Genomic DNA, 17,040 nt, shown 5'->3' with positions numbered 1-17,040 from the left:
ATGTTTCTTTGCCATAGAAGTCACAGACTTCCAAAGCCGATTCGTCTTCCCTGGGGGCAGCAACGCCCCACCAACACCCTGGCAGTGGTCGCCTAGCCCCTGCCTGCAGTGTTCCTGCACAGCTACAGTTGTCAGCTAGCCAAGTCTCTAGACCTCAGTTTCCTCTCCGTAGAGCTGGTGGGAATGGGGTTTAGATGGGGATTCGATGACCTCTAAAGTCCCCTCTGGCTCAGAAATTCTACAGTCTGTGTTCTTCCCAAGGCTTCTCTTTCCCAGGAGACATGCTCCCAGTTCCCTCAGCTATTCTCGAATCCCAGTTTCCAGTGAGCCCACAGTCCTGGTGACCCTCCTCCAGGGGGCCCTTGTTTTTCATTGTCCTTAATTAGACCCTACTTGCTGGATACAGTCTAACACGTGCAGAGTCTGAACGCCATGCTTTCTTCTTACTGTGACTGTGACATCTCCCGGGCTTCACTATGACCTCGTGGTCCATTGTATCCTCAAGGCCCTTTCATGCTACATGTAGCCTCCCCCATCCTGTATTTATGCAGCTCACTTTTTCTGTTTTTGCAATCAACTTCTGATTGTCTTTGGAGGACTCCCCAGTTCTTCCCTTCAAATTCCACCTTATTTTTGGTTTATTATTCTAGCTTTTGAAAATTTTCCCAATGCTGATTCTGTTGTCTGGTGTATGAGCTACCATCTGCATTCGTTTTCTAGGGCTGCCGTAACTAATTACCACCAATTAGGTCACTTAAAACAAAAGAAGTTCATTCCTTAACAGTTTGGGAGACTAAAAGTCTAAAATCAAGGTGTTGGCAGAACTTTGTTTCCTCTGAAGCTCTAAGGGAGAATCTTTCCCTGCCTCTTTTGTTTTTGCTTTTGTTTTCTTTTTTTCTTTCTTGCCTTTTAGCTCCTGGGGTTGCCAACAATCTTTGGCATTCCTTGACTTACAGCCGCACCTGTCCAATTTCTGCCTCTGTGTGTTTCTGGTCTCTAAATCTCTCTTCATACAGATATGAGGCATTGGATTTAGAGCCCGCTCTAATCTAGCATGAACACATCTTAATATGAGTGTACCTCATATTAAGGTGGACCCTTTTAAGGGACCCATATTAAGGTGGACCCATATTAAGTGGACCCTTTTCCCAGTTAAGGTCACGTTCATAGGTTTCAAGTGGACATGAATTTTGGAAGCAGGATGCTAGTCAACCCAGTACACGTACTCTCAGCCTTCCGATTGCTATCTCAGAGACTGTCTGTCACTTTCTCACTGTCTCTCCCCTTTTGGTGTCTCTGTCTCTCTCTCCCTTCCCCTTTATCCGCCATGCCCACCCCACCAGGACAACAGCCGACGGGTGGACAATGTGTTGAAGCTGTGGATCATAGAGGCTCGGGAGCTACCCCCCAAGAAGCGGTACTACTGCGAGCTCTGCCTGGATGATATGCTGTATGCCCGCACCACCTCCAAGCCCCGGTCGGCCTCGGGGGACACTGTCTTCTGGGGCGAGCACTTTGAGTTTAACAACCTACCGGCTGTCCGCGCCCTGCGGCTACATCTGTACCGTGACTCAGACAAAAAGCGCAAGAAGGACAAGGCGGGCTACGTTGGCCTGGTGACTGTGCCTGTGGCCACCCTAGCTGGGCGCCACTTCACAGAGCAGTGGTACCCCGTGACCCTGCCGACAGGCAGTGGGGGCTCCGGGGGCATGGGGGGTTCAGGAGGGGGCGGGGGCTCAGGGAGCGGCTCAGGGGGCAAGGGCAAAGGAGGCTGCCCAGCTGTGCGGCTGAAAGCACGCTACCAGACGATGAGTATCCTGCCCATGGAGCTGTATAAGGAGTTTGCAGAGTACGTCACCAACCACTACCGGATGCTGTGTGCCGTATTGGAGCCCGCCCTGAATGTCAAGGGCAAGGAGGAGGTTGCCAGTGCACTGGTTCACATTCTGCAGAGTACGGGCAAGGCCAAGGTGAGTGCTGTGCCCCCAGGAATAGGTAACCTGGGAGTAGGCACTCGCTTGGGAGAGGGGGATAGTAAGGATAGGGCACTAATGTCTTCAGAATGAGCTCGGGTTGTACGGAGGCTGACCCTTGGATTTTCCCGGGCCTCAGGACTTCCTTTCAGACATGGCCATGTCCGAGGTAGACCGGTTCATGGAACGGGAGCACCTCATATTCCGCGAGAACACGCTCGCCACTAAAGCCATAGAAGAGTACATGAGACTGATTGGTCAGAAATACCTCAAGGATGCCATCGGTACGACCTAGTCTCAGGTCTTCTTCCCAAACCTGCCACACGTGCCTCGCAACCCTAAACCTGGCTACCCCAGGCCCCAAGTCACCCTTCCTCAGCTTGAATGCTTCCAAGCCTCGAGTCCCCGGACTCCAGCCTCCAACCATGGGATTCCGAGATTCCCCAACCCGGGCAGCCCCCATCCCTGCCCTTGGCAAGTATGACCACCCTCTGTTGTGCCCCCACCCCAGGGGAATTCATCCGTGCTCTGTATGAGTCGGAGGAGAACTGCGAGGTGGACCCTATCAAGTGCACGGCGTCCAGCCTGGCAGAGCACCAGGCCAACCTGCGGATGTGCTGTGAGTTGGCCCTGTGCAAGGTGGTCAACTCCCACTGGTGAGACTGGGAACGCTGGGTGGGGGCCGGGGCTGGGGTCGTGTGTTCATCTGTTCATCCATCTGTCCATCCGCAAAGAGGACTGAATACTGGTTATGGGCGAAGCGGCGTGCTTGGGGCTGTAAGGCAGGCAGACAGAAGATTGAGGCCTGGCCCCTGCCCTTAGAGGGACAGGTTAGATACACAGAAAGCTACGGAACAGTTGTACTGTGTGTTAAGTGCCAAGGAAGGTTCCCTCCCCCCAGGCAACATAAGGCCAGAGAAAGTGGAGGTTTGATTGAGATAAGCTGGGAAGGCTTCCTGAAGGAGGTACCCCCCCCCCCCCCCCGCCCGGGGCTGGGCTTTGAAGACTGGGTTAGGTTCTGATGTGTGGATTTGATGGGCAAAGAAGACATTCTGGGAGAATGCCATGGGAGGGGCACATGCATGAAGGTGAGGGCCCGGGAGCTTTCGGAGGCCAGCAGTTAGGCCAGGTTTAATGGAGCACATGGCTCCTAATGGAGAGTGGAAGGAGAAGAGGTCTGGACATGGGAGTTGGAGTTAGAATCTGGAAGTCCTCAGCTGCCAGGCTAAGAGTTTGAGTTCATTGGTAGGTCACGGATGCCATTAGTGGTGCTAGTGCCAAGAAGTATCATGATTGAGAAGATTAATCCTTAAGTGGCGTGGGGTGCAGGGAGTGAGTGGGGTAGGGAGAACGGAGTCCAGGCTAGTTGGAGGTGATTGTCAGTGGATCGGGACGGTGGCAGGAAAGGGAGAGAGGGGCCGCTGTGAAGGACTCACTGAGGAAAGGATCAGCCGGAGCCTTCAGCTGATTACAAAGAAGGAAGCTTGTCTGTGGGGAGTCAAGGATGACTCAAGAGGCCACGGGGCTGGTGTTTGAGACCTGTGGTCTCATTGACAGAACTGGGGAAGTCAGGAGGAGGAGCCAGTTGGAGGTGTGGGGGCGATGGTGAGCTCTGCTTTACACTACACAAGTTGGGGGGGGGGTGTTAAGGTGTCAGTGGGACACTGAAGTGGGACGGGGAGGTGGGGAGTGAGCTGAGCCATTGTGGGCAATGGGGGTCACGCAGGGGCACCTCCATCCCCATTTCCCCGGAATCCAGAAGAGTTGGGGGGTCCGAGCTCCCTGTACCTCAAGTGACCCTCCATCTCTCTCCCATCTCTGTCTCTCCCTGGTGTCTGTTTTTCTTCTACTCCTCTCCTCGTCTCTCTCATACGCCCTCCGTCTCTCTCCCGCATGTCTCTCTCCCCTCACCTTCTCTCCCCCTCCATTTCTCTTTCCCTGATCTGTCTGTTCCCTCTGCCATAGCCCTCTTCTTCCAGCAGCCTCCCGTCTTCCTCCTGCAGCCCCTCCCTCCCTGTCTCTCCCCCACTCTGTTTCCACACCCTCACCTCCTACCACCCCCCTCAGCATGTTCCCTGGAAGCTGAGGGTCTCTGGGGCTCAGTCCCGGTCTCTCTCTTTCTTTCTCTTTCTCTCTGTCTCCCCACCCCTTCCCCTCAGCGTGTTCCCGAGGGAGCTGAAGGAGGTGTTTGCATCTTGGCGGCTGCGCTGCGCAGAGCGGGGCCGGGAGGACATCGCTGACAGGCTGATCAGCGCCTCGCTCTTCCTGCGCTTCCTCTGCCCAGCCATTATGTCGCCCAGTCTCTTTGGGCTCATGCAGGAGTACCCAGATGAGCAGACCTCACGAACCCTAACCCTCATTGCCAAGGTCATCCAGAACCTGGCCAACTTTTCCAAGTGAGAGAAGCCTCAGGCAGGGGTAGGGTGGGGCTGGGGGTGGGCACGAAGGGCCTCCCGAGTCCCCAGAGACCCTGAGACGGGTGGGTGTGAGGCCTTCTGTGTGTGTGTGACCCCTGCCTTCTGGATGCCTTGGCCAGGTTTACCTCAAAGGAGGACTTTCTGGGATTCATGAATGAGTTTCTGGAGCTGGAGTGGGGTTCCATGCAGCAGTTCCTGTATGAGATCTCCAACCTGGACACGCTGACCAACAGCAGTAGCTTTGAGGGTTACATCGACTTGGGCCGAGAGCTCTCCACACTGCATGCCCTGCTCTGGGAGGTGCTGCCCCAGCTCAGTAAGGTCAGCAGATGCCCCTCTGCCGCATCCCCAGATGTCTCCAGAGGCTCCTGTGGCCTGAGAGACCACCCCCTGCACAGATTTTTCTCTCCTTACTGTCCCCAGATGTGTCTTTAGCACCCCCCCGCCCACCCCCCACCCCCCCAGCTCAGACACCCTCCATCTGCACCCTCTGAGGTCCTCTTAGAGCTGGGCACTTAGCCCCCAGGTAACAGCCTCACCCTTCCAGGAAGCCCTTCTGAAGCTGGGCCCACTGCCCCGGCTCCTCAATGACATCAGCACAGCTCTGAGGAACCCCAACATCCAAAGGCAGCCAAGCCGTCAGAGTGAGCGGCCCCGGCCTCAGCCTGTGGTGCTGCGAGGCCCATCGGCCGAGATGCAGGGCTACATGATGCGGGACCTCAACAGGTGAGCACCTGGGACCCCCACACCGGTGCCCTAGGAGCCCCTACTTTTCTGTTCCGGACACACTCCACTGGGCCCCTGTGCATCTCTCTAGGGCTTAAAAGGAAAAAGAGGCAGGCTCTCACAGAAAATGGTAAGGAGACCGGTATAGTCCGTGATTAGGCTGAGAGCCCCTTTAAGGCCAGAGGGAGCAGGAATCTCAGAGCCCCAGGAAGAGTGTGGAGGCTCCTCCAGCTCCAGCTTGCTGGAAGCCTGGGGGGGGGGGGGGGGTCCTGCCACAAGCTCTGATTTGCCTTGTCCCTCTGCCTGCCCAAGCCTGTCCCAGACCTGAGGTTCAGCCACACAAGTTAGATCAGCCATGTCGTGTCAAAACGTTCAGTTGTCTCTGTGCTGGTTGGTAAATAAGCACTTCCCCAGCCCCCCGCCAGAAGCCTGCAGACCTCAGCCACGATCCAGCCCCAGAGAAGTAACATGTGGACCCTAGCAGGGCCTCCCGAGCCCTGGCATCCACTCCGATGTGGCGGCCTCGGCTGCTGTTCATTCTGATGACTGCCCTGCTTGTTCCTCCGCCCCGGTCTCCCTCCATGATGCCATACCCATTCCACCATTCCCGCCTCTCCTTCCATGCGTCCACGCCTTCTGCCCACCTCTCTCCTTCTCTCTGTCTGTGCTCGCCCCTCTTCCCATCTCTCTCCAGCTCCATCGACCTTCAGTCCTTCATGGCTCGAGGCCTCAACAGGTGAGGGGCTCTCCCCTCCCCCACCCTCCTCTCCTCTCCTGTCTGCTCCCTGCTCCCACTCCAGTGGCCTTCACCTTCCTCCTCCCCTCTTCTCCTCCATGCACCCTCATCTCCTCCATATCTGCTGGGACCTGCCCCTCATCCCCCATCTTGGTGCCCCCATCTCCCCTCCTCTAGGTCTCACTTCCTCCCTGGAAAGGAAAGGCCTTTTCCTTTCCTTTTTCCCATGTATCCCCTCCCTACCTGCCCTCTGCAGAGCTGCCACCTCCAGCTCTCCTCCCTTCCCTGTGGGTCCCACTTCTCACCCCCAGGCCTGTGCCAGACCACAGCAGGCTCAGTTGCCGGTGGCGTTGGCCTTACCTCCTGCTGGTACGCCCCTTTCCCTTCCCGCAGCTCTATGGACATGGCTCGCCTCCCTTCCCCAACCAAGGAGAAGCCACCCCCACCGCCCCCTGGTGGGGGGAAAGACCTGTTCTATGTAAGCCGTCCACCGCTGGCCCGTTCCTCGCCGGCATACTGCACGAGCAGCTCGGACATCACAGAGCCAGAGCAGAAGATGCTGAGTGTCAACAAGAGTGTCTCCATGCTGGATTTGCAGGGCGACGGGCCCGGCGGCCGTCTCAACAGCAGCAGTGTGTCCAACCTGGCGGCCGTTGGGGACCTGCTGCACTCGAGCCAGGCTTCCCTGACAGCGGCCTTAGGGCTGCGGCCTGCGCCCGCTGGACGCCTCTCCCAGGGGAGTGGCTCGTCCATTACAGCGGCTGGCATGCGCCTCAGCCAGATGGGTGTCACCACGGACGGTGTCCCTGCCCAGCAACTGCGTATCCCCCTCTCCTTTCAGAACCCTCTCTTCCACATGGCTGCTGATGGGCCAGGCCCCCCAGGGGGCCACGGAGGGGGTGGTGGCCATGCCCCTCCCTCCTCCCATCACCACCATCACCACCATCACCACCACCGAGGTGGAGAGCCCCCCGGGGACACCTTTGCCCCGTTCCATGGCTATAGCAAGAGCGAGGACCTCTCCTCAGGGGTCCCCAAGCCCCCCGCCGCTTCCATCCTTCACAGCCACAGCTACAGTGATGAGTTTGGACCCTCTGGCACCGACTTCACCCGTCGGCAGCTCTCACTCCAGGACAACCTGCAGCACATGCTGTCCCCTCCCCAGATCACTATTGGTCCCCAGAGGCCCGCCCCCTCAGGGCCCGGAGGTGGGAGCGGTGGTGGGGGCAGTGGTGGGGGTGGCGGGGGCCAGCCGCCTCCATTGCAGAGGGGCAAGTCTCAGCAGTTGACGGTCAGCGCTGCCCAGAAACCCCGGCCATCCAGTGGGAATCTGTTGCAGTCACCGGAGCCGAGTTACGGCCCTGCCCGTCCGCGGCAACAAAGCCTCAGCAAAGAGGGCAGCATTGGGGGCAGCGGGGGCAGCGGTGGCGGAGGGGGTGGGGGGCTCAAGCCCTCCATCACCAAGCAGGTACGTGAGGGTGGGAGGAAGGCCAAGTGGGTGAGGGCCAGGGAGGGAAGAAGGAAATGGGGTGGGGAAGTGGGGGCAGAATAGAGTCTGTGTGGTCTGAAGGTACAATTTTCTCACCCCTTCTCATTCATTAAACAAGTGTATGTAGAGTCCCTGCTATGCGCTACGTCCTGTTCTAGGCGCTGTGGATTCAAGGAGATCAACACTAGAGCAGGGGAACAAGGTTGGGACGGTCATCTCCTTTGGCAGCGCTGTCTCCTTCTAAATGCACCCTGCCTTCTCCCACCTTTCCTTTCTATTCACCCCCACCTTGCCCCATCCCAGCATTCTCAGGCGCCATCCACGCTGAACCCCACAATGCCAGCCTCCGAGCGAACGGTGGCCTGGGTCTCCAACATGCCTCACCTGTCAGCTGACATCGAGAGTGCCCACATCGAGCGAGAAGAGTACAAGCTCAAGGAGTACTCTAAATCGATGGATGAGAGCCGGCTGGACAGGGTACGCCGGGCCCCTGACCTTCCCATTACCCACAGGGGAAGCCTCTAGATGCCTCCCAGGGATGCACCCAGGGTCAAGTAATTACGGTAGAAAGAAGAGACAAAGACCTGATCCCCTTCCGTGAGAAGCCTTCAGTGTATCAGGGGAGGCTGTTGACAGTCAGTCTATCGGAAGGCCAACTTCCAGCTTTATTTTGTGGCGTGTCATAGACTGTCTGGGGAGAAAGATTCTATATTAAGGTTTATTTCTGTGTTCTTCCCCAGGGGGGAGCATAAGCCCTGGCTCTTGTGACTACTCGGGAAAGGGGAAGTGGATTTGCCAGCAGTGTGAGCTGATAAATTGGGCAGGGGGCACAGCAGTTACAGTTACACTACAAGCGATGTCCAGCTTACCCAGTCATTGTCCTGTGGGCATAGGGTGACAGAGGGTCGGTGTTGGAAAGTAGCATGACTTGGCCTGTGTGTGGAAAAACCGTCTGGACTCTCAGTTTGGTGATGCCCAGAGCAAAAGACAGCAAGAGCTCAGGGGCACACACAGATGACTTAGCAGAAAGTTCCTTGGGGAAGCTGTTGCTCCAAGGGCTCTGAAGAAGAGGGTAGCTGTAAGATTAGGTTATTGTGAAGAATGTCTGACTCCAACCTGGGTGGAGCAGAGAGAGGTTTCTTGGGGCATGTGGTCTTTGAGTATAAGAAAATGTCGGGACTGATCTAGGTGGACTCGGTGTAGCAAGTTCCATGAGAGAGTCGAGCTCTGATGCATCAAGGTAGCCAGCTCAGGTAATATATAACGTCTCTGCTTTGCATCTAGAATGGGGTTCGTTATGTATGTATTCTCTCTGGAGAATGAGAAAATACTCTCGCAAGTCATTTTTTCTGTTCTATGGCTTGGGTGAGATATTTTTGTTGATGAAGGCTCTAGACTAGTACCGTCCAGTGGAACTTTCTGCAGTAATGGGAAGTGTCCTGTGATTTGCACCGTCCAGCGTGGTAGCCACTGGCCACACGTGGCTGATGCAACCAAGGGACTGAATTTTAAATTTTTTAAAAATTTTAAATAGCCACATGTGGCGAGTGGCTACTGTATCAGATAGCACAGCTCTAGGCTCTAGAGCCAACAGGGCAGATAAAAATGACTCTTCTGTGCCCTTCCAGCCCCAGAATTCCAGGATCATTATCAACAGAGAGGCATTCCTAGATTCTCATCCTCGACTTGTTTGAAGCCCAGACCCCTCCCTGACCCCACATCGCCTCTTCTTATCTGATGTCTTTTCTTCCTGGGTCTCCCTAATGTGCCCTGGTTGGGTTGAAGAGACACCTTAATGTTTAATTTCTGTGCACAGTCCTTCAAGGTGTGTCCGTGAGTCTGTGTGGGTCCTCACGTGTCCAGATTTACATGTGATGGCGGGTCTGTGCTTCTCGGTGTAGGAGCATATGACCTTGGTCCATTTTAAAGGAGCCTTGGCTCCATGGAAGGGCCTTCTCAGAAGCTACTATGTCTGGTATGATGAGCAGGCAGGGAAGGGTCTGGAGAAGCCAGCTGGGATGTCCCTCACCATGCAGTGGCTGCTTGGTAGGCAAGGATGGAGACTGGGTGGTGGGGTCAGGGTGAGGCACCCCTCACAGTGCGGGGTCGTGTGCCCGGCGGGCAGGTGAAGGAGTATGAGGAGGAGATCCACTCACTGAAGGAGCGGCTGCACATGTCCAACCGGAAGCTAGAAGAGTATGAGCGGAGGCTGCTGTCCCAGGAAGAGCAGACCAGCAAAATCTTGATGCAGTATCAGGCCAGACTGGAGCAGAGCGAGAAGAGGCTAAGGCAGCAGCAGGTGGAGAAGGATTCGCAGATCAAGAGCATCATTGGCAGGTGAGGGGCGGCCTGGGGAGGGGTAGCAAGGGAGAACCTGAGGCTGAAGAGAGCCAGTGAGCTCCCCCTTTAGCCTCAAGTCCCAAACTCAGGGTCCCATGAGGAAAGCCCACCACCCCACTCCCAGAGATTGCCACCCATTCACCGGTCACCCGATGGGGAGAAACCTCTTGCTTAGCGCACAAGTGTTCCTCTCCCAAACCCTGATCTCTCTCCTGAGAGATTGACCTTTGAAGCCCTTGGAAAATGTGCTTGTTACCGTCCATTACTATGTGTCTGGCCCCAGCCTAGGCTGCAGCCTCCCACTGGTTATTCTCAACCTAGCCTGTGATGTTCTCCCCAAAGTGAGGCAGAGAGCCCCAGCCAGAGCAGTCCCTGGCTATCCCCATCCTCGGTAAACCCTTTCTCTCCAGCCTTGAAAAGGTGCTCTGTTAGAAAGCGAATGACCCTCCTTTGAGTGGAGTGCGTGCACACTTGCACTGCTCTGCCAAGCCCTGGCCTCCAAAGAAGGTATCCTGGCAAGGTGGTTAGCTGTCCTGGGACCCCACGCCCCACTCAAATCAGGGCCAATCCCACTTTGGTTCACTCTGAATGTATTTTTGAGTAAGATTGATTAGAAGGAGAAAGGCCTGACTTGAAACTTGTTTTCAAACCCTTCTCTAATTGATATCCTCGGCGAGAAATCACCTTGAGAGCCTTCATCAAAGGCAGGGAGATGCGGGGAATGATGATTGTCGACACTGCTCTTGGGCTAGGGGTATCCCAGGGGCTGTACTGGAGATGGCCTGGGTTCGGGGACATGGAATGGGAAATGCAGAAGCTCAGCTACAGAGGGGCAGTGGGAGGGCACCATCCTGAGTGGGAGGACGGAGTGCCGGGGGTGTCTGCGTGGCGGAGGTCTTCGAGGCCCAGAAAGCTGTCCTTAGCACGGGAGAGTCCTTGAGAGGAAGGTTACTGCAGGGTGTCTTTTGGGTCATAATGACGGAAGGATTCGAGGGCAGAGGAGAAGGACTCCCAGGCTTTTCCAGAGAGCTGCAGGGGTTCCCCAGGATCAGGAGTTCCACCGGCAGGCTCCAAGCCCGTGCCCGCCACTAACCCCACTGAAGCCCGTCCCTTCAGGCTGATGCTGGTGGAGGAGGAGCTGCGCCGGGACCACCCCGCCATGCCTGAGCCGCTGCCCGAACCCAAGAAGAGGCTGCTCGACGCTCAGGTGGAAATTACAATGTCATTTATCTTCTCTGTGTCCCATCCCCATCCATCCCACTGTCCTTCGTGCACTCACTGCACCAGCCACCCGGCCCCATCACCATCTGTCTCCCACTGTCCTCCGTTTGTGCTCCCCGGTGACCCCATCTTCATCCCATCGTCTGTGCCTTTGTCACTCCTGGCAGTGTCAGCCCCACCCCTGTGCCTTCCTACCCCGTCTCTCCCGCTCCTCTCTGGGTCTCGGAATCTCCACCAGAACCTCAGTCTCTCTGCCCCCAGACCCCACCCCACCCAGTTCCTGGCACCCCTGCCCTGTCTGTGCCTGCACCTGTTCACCTCGGGAGTTCAGCTTCCTCTGAGCTCATCTTGGGCCAGAAGCGCTAGAGGCTGCAGTTGACTAGACTAGAGCACAGGGCAGGGTGAGTTCCAGTTCCCAGGCTCTGAATGGTCCCCATCACCTCTGTTCTCTTGGCTCCCCAATTTTCCTGTCTCCTGGGCAACTCCCTAATAGCTTCCTCTTCTGACTCTTCAGCTCTTGAAGGCCCCTCTCACCTTGAAAGCTCTCCTTCCCTCAGTATGAAAATCCCTCCCTCTGGTCCTCACACCTGTCTAGCCCTCCAGCTCCCTGCCGCCCTCCCTCTCTCCTCAGCCAGCTTGTAGGACCTCCCTCCTGCACCCTTACCCCTTGCTCACCCCAGTTCTGCTCACTTTCCCACCCATGCTCCTCCTTCCTCTGCTCTGACCGCCAGGCTTCCCCACCACCACCGCCAAGGCTCCTGACCCCGTGACCCCACTCTCTCCCCCTGCAGCTCCTCATCAGGTAATTCTCCTGGTTCCGCTTTGACCACGGGCGGAGGACACAGGGGGAGGTGACTCCGGACCACTGCAGGTTGGTCATGAAGCCCGCTCCCCTCCAACTCTCTGGAGCCTCTCCCCACCCTCACTGCTGCCCTCCACACCTGAGAACCTCCACAGACCCTACCCTCCTGACACCTCCTGCACAGACCCGGCTCCCAAGGCACTGCCCAAAGAGAGCACTCCCTGCTGCTCCCAGAAATGCTCAGTGACACCCCGCCAACACCAAGCATTTTGCCCTGGACAGGCCTGGCACATCCCCAGATCTCTCCTACAAAACCCGCCGCCCAACCTCCTCTCGGTCCTCTCCCTCTGCCTCTCCGGTGTATGTCTGTCACCCCCCATTTCACCAGAGCGTCCTTGGGAGTTGGGACTTTGGGGGTGGGCTTTGTTAAGGGGTGGTGGTGATGGTGGGTTGGGGGACCCTGGCTAGAGGGGCTGTGCTGACTGCAGCAGGTAGGTGGGGGTTTCCCCTTCCTTCCCTAACCTCCGTTCTCCATCCCTCCTTCTACCCCTCACCCGTTTCTCTTCCTCCTCCCTTATATCTGAGTGGAAGGGATCTGTAGCTCCTGTTGGGCCCCAATGGGTGAGAGTTAGGAATGGGCAGCTGACTCAGGAAGACTTTTGGGGGGGCTGAAAAGAATGCTGTTCAGGATGTCAGGATACTAGGCAGGGTGAGTGGAACAAGGAGAAACAAAAAAGGAGCCCTGACAGATGTTAGGGTGCAGACGGGCCCATGTGGCGTGGGAGTTGGAAGTGGGGTGAGCTGTCTTCCTAGATAAGATCATGGGCTCAGTAGCCATGTGGATTTCCAGGCAGAGATGCCGGGAACAGCATGTTAAATAACCTGTCCGTCCTTATCGGAGCTCACCCCCCATCTCCCGCCACCCAGTGGCCTTGCCGGACTACCTAAAACCCAGTAAATGGGAACCTGTCAGCCACTGATACCATTTCTGGGGTGCTTTCTTTTCTGCGGGATTGACCTGCAGTGGGCAGTGGCTCCTCACACTGTAATTTTAACTCTCTGCCTGCCCAGCCTCTCCGTCAAAGTAGTTAGTGATCTGCAAACAGATGCTGCGAGTCACCAGGGGACCTCACCACTTGCAGGACTCCTGCCGCGAATTCTTTTGTAAAATGAATAACGGCGCCCTAATTTATCTACTTTCTAAATTTGGGTCCATGGGGGTGTAGGGGGCATGCCTGTGTTCTGTTGCCAGCAGACAGGCAGAGGGAAGGGAATCTGAGGTTCCCTTCCCTGCTCTCCTGCCACACTCAGGATCCCCTACCATACGTAATTTCCTCCCTTGCTGACTTGGGGAAAGTGTGCAAGATGCTCAGCAAGCTAAGAGGGGAGCTTTGCTTAAGGCTGAGGGTTTGGTGACCTTCTGAGAGGTGAGGTCTTTGATTTGAAAGGGAGAGCCGATCTGGGAGCCTCTACTGGGAATGTTTTGTATCCTATAGAGATATGGTTACGCAGAACCAGGCTGCTAGGCCTAAATGCCCTGTGGCCCAGGAAACAATTTGGATGCGTTTTTTTTTTTTTTTTAACATTTTTTTTAAGTGTATTTATTTATTTTGAGAGAGAGAGAGAGAGCGCACATGCATAATGAGCAGGATGGAGGGGCAGAGAGAGAGGAAAAGAGAGAATCCCAAGCAGGCTCTGCACTGTCAGCGCAGAGTCTGACATGGGTCTCAGTCTCACAGACTGTGAGATCATGATCTGAGCCGAGATCAAGAGGCAAATGCTTAACCAGCTGAGAGCCACCCAGGCACCCCTGGACACTTTCTAAATCACTCTTAGGTATTGGTCCCTCTGCAATTTAGCCATTGACTTAAAAACTAATTCTGTGCCTGTATTTTAAAAAGCCAAATGAGCAACCAGAAGTATAGAACAGGTGGCTTTCTTCTCTCCTAGCGGAGGAACAGCAGCCAGAGCTGCGGGCAGGAGCCAGAAGCCAGGAGCTGGTCCAGGAGCAGGAGGAGGTGATAGAATAGGACCAGGGGTGGGAGGAGGGTCTGATACCCCTCACCCTCTAACTGGGATCCCAGGCAGAGGGATTGAAAGGATCCTGGGGGCGGAAAGGAATGAAGCAGTTCTGCTTCCTGGGGATGCGGAGATTGTGGCATGCTGTGCCTCTGCAGAAGCTCCCAGTCATTTCTGCCCTTAGCACGAGAGAGAAGCAGCCCTCCCACGATGTTTCTACCATCCCACATGACTTCCCTGAATCCCCCTTCCCCCCCCCCCGCCCCCCGTCCCCCGCCCCAGCCCAGTACAGTTAAACCTCTCTAATTTGGAGTGTTATATTGGGAAGATGGCCACTCTGAATAAGTGACAAAACTGAATAACAGTGTCTAACATTTAATGAAATGCATGTCTTCGAAATACGTACAGTAAGTAGAACTTGGTGAACAAGGCTTTTCCACTCCAGGCCCTCAGGGAGCATGCGTTAATGAATAGATAGGATTCAGAAGTCTGTTTGCTTGTACCCTCCTACAGACACGTTTCCACTATTAATGTGCTTAGCACGCCCTTTCTTCATAGATAAAGGAAAACTCAAGCCCAGTTTTTGTTCAAATTATGAAAAAATTCCAAATCCATGGGGGTCTGGATTAATGAGGTTTTGCTGTACTGCCTCCCCTTGTTCCCTCAATACAAAGTTCCTACCTCGGATTGGGGGTGGGCTGGGAGGGGGTTCCAAGAGGAGGAGGGAGGCTGGGTAGGGGGAAGATGCAAGGGTTTAGGTTGGGGGTGAGGTAGGAACTTGTTTCTTTTGACTGGTTTCCCGGTATGACTCCCTGGGTTGGAAGGCCCATTAGGAGTCTGGGGTGAGATTCCCTTCTCCCTGATCCCAGAAGATGTAACTTCTACTGCAGGTGAGAAACACAATAGGAGGACGGGGGTGGGGGGTTGTCTTGGGGGAAGGTGGGAGGACATGATTTATGGAATGGGCTGGCTATGGGGGAGGCTGGCTAAGGGGGCTGACACCCAGGCCCCCGCGAAGCGTCTCAATAAGTCCGCGCTCTCCTCTTTGGTGTCTTGCAGGAGAGGCAGCTTCCCCCCTTGGGTCCAACAAACCCGCGTGTGACGCTGGCCCCACCTTGGAACGGCCTGGCCCCCCCAGCACCGCCCCCCCCACCCCGGCTGCAGATCACCGAGAACGGCGAGTTCCGAAACACCGCAGACCACTAGCCCACCCAGCATCACAGACCTTCTTCTCCTTCCCCATGCACCCCACCCTGGAACAGCACCCACCACCAGGACTGGATATCGCCGAGGGACAGCGGGATTGCCTCCCTGAATGCCTCCTTGGGGGGCATCAATCCCCCACCCCCACCGCACCATTTCCAGGGGGGAGAGTGGGGACCCTTAGCTGTCCCCTTTTCCTTCCTGTTGGGGTGCTGCCCCCTGTGACCCCCAGGGACCCTTGCCCCAGGACACCACCTACCCCACACAGACCCCTTCACTCCGGGGTGCTATCCCCATCCTCTGCCTCATCGTTCCCCTGAGCACTGGGGGACAGACCCTCGCCCCCACCCTGGGGGTGTGGCACCTCCAAACTTTCAACTTCAGGGTGATTTTTTAGCAGTAACCAGAGCTGACAATCTAACTCCCCTCCACCGCCCCATTTTGGCCTCCCCTGTCCCCCTTGTTATGGGGAGGGGACCCCAGGTGAGGGGGCCCTATTACCCCTTGATTTCTCAGGAGCGTCTGGGGGGGCTCAGCACGCACAAACTCCTTCTCCTCCTACTACTCTTAAATTTACTCCCTCCCCACCCAGAACCCAGATGGGGTGGAGGGGCCACCGGGGCAGGGAGGGGGCGGCAAGGGGGGAATGGGAGTCATCTCCCCTTCCTCCCACACCTGATCTGCTCTTGGCTGGTCCCAGAGCGGGGTGAGGGGGCTTATGCCCCCCCCTCCCCCAGTGTGTTGGGTGGGGTGGAATTGAGGTTAGGGTGAGGGGTTAGGGTCTAGGAGGGTGTGTATGTTAGGGAGGACAGACTAGTTGATCTGCCCTACCCTGACACACACAGCCCCCCTTGTCCCTCCCCCTCTCTCTTCTTGGTCTCTACTCCCAGGGGGAGGGGGGAACTTACTCTAGGAAAAGCCATGTCTCTCTCCCCCAGGGTGGGGGGACCTGTGTTGGAGGAGGGGTGTTGGGGGCCCCCTTCCATGACTCTGTCCCCCCCCCGGGGGAGGTAGGACAGGGCTGGGCTTCCCTCTCATCCTCCCCCCTCCCCAATCTCCCTCCACCTCCCTCCCTCCCGCCAGCTCCACAATTTTTCGGTGTTTCTCTGTACATAGCTCTCTGGCGGGATAGGGGAGGTAGGATGGATGGGGTTTAGGGTGGGTAGGTCATGGGAGGGGAGAAGCCCCTCCTTGGCACCCCCTCTTCCCTGACTGCTGTCCCCTACCCAGCCTTGCCCCCTCATCCCTTCTTGCGTTTGGTATTGAGACTCTTTCCAGACTTCACCCTTCTTTCTTTTGTATGGACAGTTCCCCTTCAGTCCCATCTCCCTACACACATACACCCAGCCGGGGCCAAATTTATACTTATATAAAAGTTGTAAATATGTGAAATTTTATCCCTGTGCCCTCTCCTTGCTTTCCCAACCTCAGACCCTACCCCTGGATCCTCTTTCCTCTTCTCTTTGGCTGTTGTAATTATCTGGGGTTTGTACTGTACATATCGGGGGTGTGTGTGTGTGGGCTGGGGGCAACCCCTCTGTACAGAGCTTCCTGGCCCCCTCCCCCCCCACGCGTCCCTCCCCCTCCACCACCCTAAGGGTAGGGAGATGCTCTTCCTACTTGTTTTATTTTGTTTTCTCGTTCTCCCTCCCCACCCTGTCCCACCCCACTCCCAGCCTTCTCTGTCCTTCACCACTATCCCTTTTTCTCCACTCCCAGCCCCATTTCCTTTTTTTCTGGAGTGTGTGGTGAAACAGAAAAATCATGTTTAATAAACGGAGATTGTTCTTTTATCGCTGTACTGATTTTCCTAAGCTGCGACTTCCAGACAGACCAGCAAGTGACGGGATCTGCTTTTTCATAGGAAGGTGACCTGCTGGAAGAAACTATATCCCTGCGTGATGCCACGGTATTCCCCAGAATCTCTCTCCCACCCAGCGATGAGACTACTGTGTTTTTGAGCAGGGGGTTTGCACTGGCCAAGCTTACCCAATCTAGGTCTCCTCTGCACTGCTCCACTTAACCCGAAGGAGTAAAGAGGCCAAGGAACAGGAACAGTATCTGATAAATTCCAAGTTATGTTACACACACACACACACACACACACACACACA

General features: G+C 56.0%; 1 protein-coding gene across 28 annotated transcripts in view; it reads left to right on the top strand.

Moving 5' to 3' along the window:
• SYNGAP1 (synaptic Ras GTPase activating protein 1) overlaps positions 1-16,719 on the top strand; it is a 33,978-nt gene extending 17,259 nt beyond the window's left edge. For 12 of the 28 annotated variants that reach the window (XM_053222935.1, XM_053222936.1, XM_053222927.1 and 9 more), the window contains 12 exons: positions 1,344-1,970; positions 2,113-2,257; positions 2,485-2,629; positions 4,133-4,369; positions 4,510-4,711; positions 4,938-5,116; positions 5,811-5,852; positions 6,246-7,320; positions 7,645-7,818; positions 9,467-9,678; positions 10,798-10,888; positions 14,783-16,719. In XM_053222935.1, coding sequence (XP_053078910.1) covers positions 1,344-1,970; positions 2,113-2,257; positions 2,485-2,629; positions 4,133-4,369; positions 4,510-4,711; positions 4,938-5,116; positions 5,811-5,852; positions 6,246-7,320; positions 7,645-7,818; positions 9,467-9,678; positions 10,798-10,888; positions 14,783-14,929 — 3,276 coding nt within the window. In that variant the 3' untranslated portion in view covers positions 14,930-16,719. The other 16 variants (XR_008298650.1, XR_008298653.1, XR_008298655.1 and 13 more) reach the window with 16 other exon arrangements.
• Positions 16,720-17,040: the final 321 nt, after the last annotated feature.

The sequence above is a fragment of the Acinonyx jubatus genome, chromosome B2 (assembly GCF_027475565.1).
Source record: "Acinonyx jubatus isolate Ajub_Pintada_27869175 chromosome B2, VMU_Ajub_asm_v1.0, whole genome shotgun sequence".
NCBI classification, from domain to species: domain Eukaryota; kingdom Metazoa; phylum Chordata; class Mammalia; order Carnivora; family Felidae; genus Acinonyx; species Acinonyx jubatus.
This window is presented reverse-complemented; position numbering and strand designations above follow the sequence as displayed.